Consider the following 6,296-nt stretch of genomic DNA (forward strand, 5'->3'; position numbering starts at 1 on the left):
AACCATGTGCAGCCCCCAACATGCAGCCCCTAAGCCAAGCCTTCAGCCCCTCCGTCCTCTCACTGTCATCTCTCCGCGGCTCCTTCAGGTCTGCAATGCAATTAATGAGGAGGCTCCGCCTCTTTCTGTGACGTCACATGGTAACGATGTCGGCAGAGGTCCTTTATTAGCCCACTAGCATTTGCCTCTACCGTGACTTTAGCCAACCAACAACATGGCGGCCGCTGTAACGGCGACATCTGTCAGCAGCTGAGTTCTTGTTAAACGTGATGACGTCAGACATTTGAGTGACGCACGGTTACCCCGGGAGACAGGGTTGTTTACTAGCTGCTACTGGACTCCCAGATGGCGGCGATAAGAGCGTCCGTGCACAGGTAACCCTGGGGCGGTTTGTCAGTGGCGAATAGACTGGTTACCGGACAGGCTGCGGGTGACGGGCGGTTTATATGTGGGTGGAAGAGGCAGGTTAGAGTGCCGGTATTTTCGCACCCCCATTAATTGATGGATGATGCCCTTCAACCGTAGCAGATTATGAGACGTTCTGCAGGAATGAACCATCTATAGGGGTGTGTGGTCAGTGTGTATGGTGGGGTGCTGATGGCCCAGAATTAGGAGGGCGCCCCCTGGGGGTCGTGCAGTGCGCTGCAGGCTTCGGTGTGGGTACAAGTCTGTACATGAGGAGTAGTCACACCCCGGAATCTGCAGGTGGAGGGGACTGCGGGGTCACGTGAGCTGCAGCTGTTGTATTTAGCGGCACATGGCGGAGCCCTAAGATCAGGACGAGGGGCGCAAAGTGGGGGCCCCAACTGTATGGAGTATTGGGGGGCACAGTATATAGGCTGGGGGTTACATACGGGACAGGGGGGCACATTATACGGGACGGGGGGGGGCACATTATACGGGACCCCACGGCGGGGCACATTATACGGGACGGGGACACATGATATGGGACGGGGGGCATATTATACAGTAAGGCCTTCTCTCAGGTTCTTTATATTGGTGAGAAGGCATGGGGTAGGTTCGGGAGAAGGCACAGGGTAGATTTGGGGGGAACTGATGACATTTGGGGGGCACATTATACGAGGCCCCTCTCAGGTTTGCTACATTGGGGAGAAGGCACGGGGTAGATTCAGGGGGGCACTGATGACATTTGGGGGGCACATTATACGGGGGCCAACTCTCAGGTTTGCTATGTTGGGGAGAAGGCACAGGGTAGATTCGGGGGGGCACAGATGACATTTGGGGACACATTATACGGGGGCCCCCCTCAGGTTTGCTACATTGGGGAGAAGGCACGGGGTAGATTAGGGGGGGCACTGATGACATTTGGGGGCCCCCTCTCAGGTTTGCTACATTGGAGAGAAGGCACGGGGTAGATTCGGGGGGCACTGATGACATTTGGGGGACACATACAGGGGCGCCCTCTCAGGTTTGCTATGTTGGGGAGAAGGTACGGGGTAGGTTCGGGGGCACTTTGCTATGGAGGACACTGACGTGGCGCCTTTTCTTCCAGGTCCGGTGAATAAAGATGGCGTCCGCTCCGACCGGCCTGAATTCTCGTGGTGCAGGGGAGCCGCTTCGGAGGATGCACGTCACGAGACCCAAATCTGCCAAAGGTCGCACCAGGACCACCCCACAGGGCGCTGCCCACAGCATGGAGGTCTCCCCCTGCCGCATGTCGCCCACCCCCAGGGTGTCTTCAGCGCGAGCGCTGTCCAGTCCCAGGGACGATGTCCCGGAGCTTCTCCATCAGCTTCCGTACAGGCCCCCATCCTCCAGCCTCAACCGCTACCGCGTCCTCCCCTCCATTGGGGCAGTGGGCGGTGGAGACAGCGAAGAGGATGACCTGGTGCATAGAGCCAGCGCCATGAGGCTGACCTCCAAGGTCCGCGATCGCCACAGCACCAAGACCCTCTACCGGCAACGAAGTGGAGAAGAGGACAGCGGCCAAACCAACATGGAGGACTCTGAGGTGAAAGTGCAGGAACCGCCGTCCACACAGGAGCCCCGGCTGCTCCTGGCCGTCAGGTCCCACTCCGGGCAGAGGTTTGAGCAGTTCTTCCGCCCCTCAGACACATTGTTCACCATCCTGGCAGCGGCGGAGCAGAAGACAGGGACCTCGTGTAAGGACTGCAGTGTGGAGTCAATGGAGGTGCCAAGGAGAAGCTTCACCGACCTCAGCCGGACCCTCCAGGAGTGCGGGATCCCCAACAAGTCTGTGCTGTGCATCCACCGGCTGGAGAGAGACTGAACCTGACTGTATATACCATAGTCCAGCGGTGGGACCCGCAACCACGAACCCAAATGCCAGTCCATGACAAGGCTGTGTAGCATCACCCTCTCTCCCCAAAAATGGAAATCCCCCATAAGTTCACGAGTCCTGACAGAACCATTGTGTTCCAGGCATTGGATGCTACCCAGCAACTTCAGGAGGTCCCAGACCCTCCCAGAGGTCAGTGCCTTTCAATAGTACGAGGAGGCTACAGACCCTCTTAATTGGGGGTGCCATCCATTGTCCTCAGGTGGCCACAGGCGCTCCTAATTGGGGGTGCAACAGATCACCTTTAGATCATCAATCGTCCAGGTGCCACCATTCATCTTAAACAAGTCACTGACCCTACAGGTAAGGGGGTGGCACCCATTATATTAAGGTCACGGATTACCCAAATGATACCCAGTGTCTTCAAGAAGTTACAGACGCTCCAGACGTTGGGTACCATCTATCAAAATAAAGATACCACTGACCCTACAGGTGGGGGATGTCACCCACCATCTTCGGAAAGTCATGGACCCTCCAGGTGGTGGGTGTCGCCCATCATCTTCAGGAGATGTCACCGATCACCTTCGGGAGGTTACAGACCCTCCAGGTGGCGGGTGTCATCCATCATCTTCGGGAGGTCACAGATCCTCCAGATGGCGGGTGTCACCCATCTTTGGGAGGTCACAGACCCTCCAGGTGGCGGGTGTCACCCATCTTTGGGAGGTCACAGATCCTCCAGGTGGCGGGTGTCACCCATCATCTTCAGGAGGTCACAGACCTTCCAGGTGGCAGGTGTCACGCATCTTTGGGAGGTCACGGACCCTCCAGGTGGCGGGTGTCACGCATCATCTTCGGGAGGTCACAGGTCCTCCAGGTGGCGGGTGTCACCCATCATCTTCAGGAGATCACGGATCCTCCAGGTGGCGGGTGTCACCCATCATCTTCGGGAGGTCATGTACCCTCCAGGTGCCGGGTGTCACCCATCATATTTGGAAGGTCACGGATCCTCCAGATGGCGGGTGTCACCCATCATCTTCAGGAGATCACAGAACCTCCAGGTGGCGGGGTGTCACCCATCATCTCCGGGAGGTCACAGATCCTCCAGGTGGCGGGTTTCACCCATCATCTTCGGGAGGTCACAGATCCTCCAGGTGGCGGGTGCCGCCCATCATCTTCGGGAGGTCACAGATCCTCCAGGCGGTGGGTGTCACCAGTCATCTTCGGGAGGTCACAGATCCTCCATGCGGCGGGTGTCACCAGTCATCTTCGGAAGGTCACAGACCCTGCAGGTGGCGTGGGCCATACTGCTGTCTGCTTAGTAACATCGCTGTGGGGTCCTTTCGTAGACGTTTTTCTGAGTGTAGAAGAGCCGGGTGCTGGGCTCAGAGTACCACGTGTAACCCAGCTTTTCTCATTAGACAGACTCTCCTTTCGGTGCTCTTGTAAAGCTGGGTGCAGGGCCAGTAGCCATTGTACTGGTCTGGGAGTTCGGCTTAGGGACTTTATTCTCTGACGCCAAGATGATTTTCTATTTTTTTTTTTTTTTTATAAATTGCGGCCCTCCAACCCCCAGACAAGATGGCACCGCCGGGCGCGGCGCATGATCTTGTGTTACACCAGACGAGTATTAGACGCGCCGTCGTTGTGGGTGCCGATCCCGTGACATCTGTATAGTTCAGTACGTGCTGAAGTCGCTCTCTCGCAGATTCCTCATCTTACCAGATCCGCAGGACGAGCCCAAATATCCCGGCGATTGTATTATTACACTGGTCAACAGCATTTTTGGTGCCAAAGATATTTCATCGAATTTAGGGTATTTTTGGGGTGCTGATTCTGAATATGTCATCAGTTTTGCCAGATTGGCTCAAGTTTTTGAGATTTTTGGTATCTTATTTATAGCACTTGTTGGTAAATGCGACGCATCATCTCATTAATTTCTTTGGATTAGTACTTGAACTGAGCAGTTCTCAATATAGTTTTGTGTTAATTAGTGTTCTAAAAGTTTGTTCATAGCTTGATTTTTGCACTAACTTTATGTTGTTGTCTGTTTTCCAGTGAAAAGCATGAACTCATCAAGAAGAAGTTGTCTTAACGATCCAGACTCATTCTGTTACATTTGTGGTGAATACACACTGCCAAAACATAGAAGAAACATAACAGACTTCGTAAAAAAAGTGTATTTTGCCTATTTTGGGGTTATGCTTGGGGACCAAGACAAGTTTTGGGCACCACACATAGTGTGCAAAGCATGTATCGAATTATTACGAAAATGGAGCAAAGGACAAAGAAAAAGCTTCAAATTTGGTGTTCCAATGGTGTGGAGAGAGCCAAAAAATCATCATGATGACTGTTATTTATGGTAAACACAGGTACAGGCACATCTTCACAATGAGGGACAGGCCTTCTTGCAGATTCCATGTTACTCCCATTTTCGTTTCTTATGCTTATTGAATCCTTGCACTTGCACTGCACAGAAATAACAGTCATCATGATGATTTTTTGGCTCTCTCCACACCATTGGAACACCAAATTTGAAGATTTTAGGCAAAATACACTTTTTTTACGAAGTCTGTTATGTTTCTTCTATGTTTTGGCAGTGTGTATTCACCACAAATGTAACAGAATGAGTCTGGATCGTTAAGACAACTTCTTCTTGATGAGTTCATGCTTTTCACTGGAAAACAGACAACAACATAAAGTTAGTGCAAAAATCAAGCTATGAACAAACTTTTAGAACACTAATTAACACAAAACTATATTGAGAACTGCTCAGTTCAAGTACTAATCCAAAGAAATTAATGAGATGATGCGTCGCATTTACCAACAAGTGCTATAAATAAGATACCAAAAATGTCAAAAACTTAAGCCAATCTGGCAAAACTGATAGCATATTCAGAATCAGCACCCCAAAAATACCCCAAATTCATTAAAATATTTTGGACACCAGAAAAAAAAATTTTTTTTGTTGACCTGTGTTATCGGCCGACGACCAGTGTGTGCAGTGTTTTGGGTGCAGAGAATCCCTGGCACCTAAGACCAGAAATATATTGGCCATCCACTTAACAGAAAGTACTGAATTACATGGTGGTAGGATCTGCTGGGTATAATGTGGCAAAACTACAACTCCCAGCATGTGGCCAATCCAAACACTCCTCATACCGCTACGTTTTGGGGCACACAGAGGTTCTCCAGCGTCACCCCGGCCCACAAGGAGCAGCACTGGCGCCGCTCATCTCCGTCCTCCACTGATCCTGTGTGTTTGCCGTGCGCTCGTTACTTCTGCTAATTGCATCTAATAAACAGATTGGGCACGTTTTCTCTCTAGCATCAGTTCATTTATGTGTAGAAAGTGTCTTCTGCCCCCAAGAGGCGCGAGCGAATAAAAGGGATCATCCCATAAATAAAGGCAAGTCAGAGTACAGCGCCACCTGCTGTTCAGTGTAATGTGCACCTCCACCTAAAGAGCAGAGCGCTGGAGGACTCACATGCTCAGTCCCCTCCAGCTAACGAGTCAAGTGCTGGAGGACACACTCGCTCAGTCCCCTCCAGTTAACGAGAAGGGTGCTGGAGGACTCACATGCTCAGTCCCCTCCAGCTTAAGAGCAGAGCGCTTGAGGACTCGCATGCTCAGTCCCCTCCAGCTAAAGAGCAGAGTGCTGGAGGACTCACGCTCAGTCCCCTCCAGCTAAAGAGCAGAGTGCTGGAGGACTCACATGCTTAGTCCCCTCCAGTTAACGAGCCGGGTGCTGGAGGACTCATGCTCAGTCACTTCCAGCTAAAGAGCAGAGTGCTGTAGGACCCACATGCTTAGTTCCTTCCAGCTAACGAGTCGAGTGCTGGAGGACACACGCTCAGTGATCAATGCACAGAGACACTCTGGAGCAGCCACCATCAATCATTTTCTGCGTGCTTGTCAGGAAAGGAGCAGCCTCTTCCATACAATGAGAACACTCCTGTTATCAGGGAGATAAAAAGAGACCACAGTGACAGCTGCCAGAGGGGGAAGGAGACTGATTCTGGCTTAACATCATAAATT

At 51.9% G+C, this 6,296-nt stretch overlaps 1 protein-coding gene across 4 annotated transcripts; it reads left to right on the top strand.

The window, feature by feature from the left end:
* The first annotated feature begins 291 nt into the window (after window positions 1-291).
* On the top strand, window positions 292-3,720 carry UBXN10 (UBX domain protein 10). Of its 4 annotated transcripts, none has more exons than XM_077260265.1 (2): window positions 292-374; window positions 1,514-3,720. In XM_077260265.1, exon 2 carries the CDS (start codon window positions 1,529-1,531, stop codon window positions 2,249-2,251), a length of 723 nt encoding a protein of 240 aa, XP_077116380.1. In that variant the 5' UTR covers window positions 292-374; window positions 1,514-1,528; the 3' UTR covers window positions 2,252-3,720. The 4 variants fall into 4 exon arrangements, with proteins under 4 accessions (XP_077116380.1, XP_077116383.1, XP_077116381.1 ...); XM_077260268.1 differs by lacking the exon at window positions 292-374 and adding an exon at window positions 399-465; XM_077260266.1 differs by lacking the exon at window positions 292-374 and adding an exon at window positions 436-566.
* Window positions 3,721-6,296: the final 2,576 nt, after the last annotated feature.

Source organism: Ranitomeya variabilis, chromosome 4 (genome assembly GCF_051348905.1).
Source record: "Ranitomeya variabilis isolate aRanVar5 chromosome 4, aRanVar5.hap1, whole genome shotgun sequence".
In the NCBI taxonomy this organism is placed as follows: domain Eukaryota; kingdom Metazoa; phylum Chordata; class Amphibia; order Anura; family Dendrobatidae; genus Ranitomeya; species Ranitomeya variabilis.

Excerpts from the sequence above, each read along its gene's own strand:
- UBXN10 (XM_077260265.1), top strand. The coding sequence starts at position 1,529 with ATGGCGTCCGCTCCGACCGGCCTGAATTCTCGTGGTGCAGGGGAGCCG.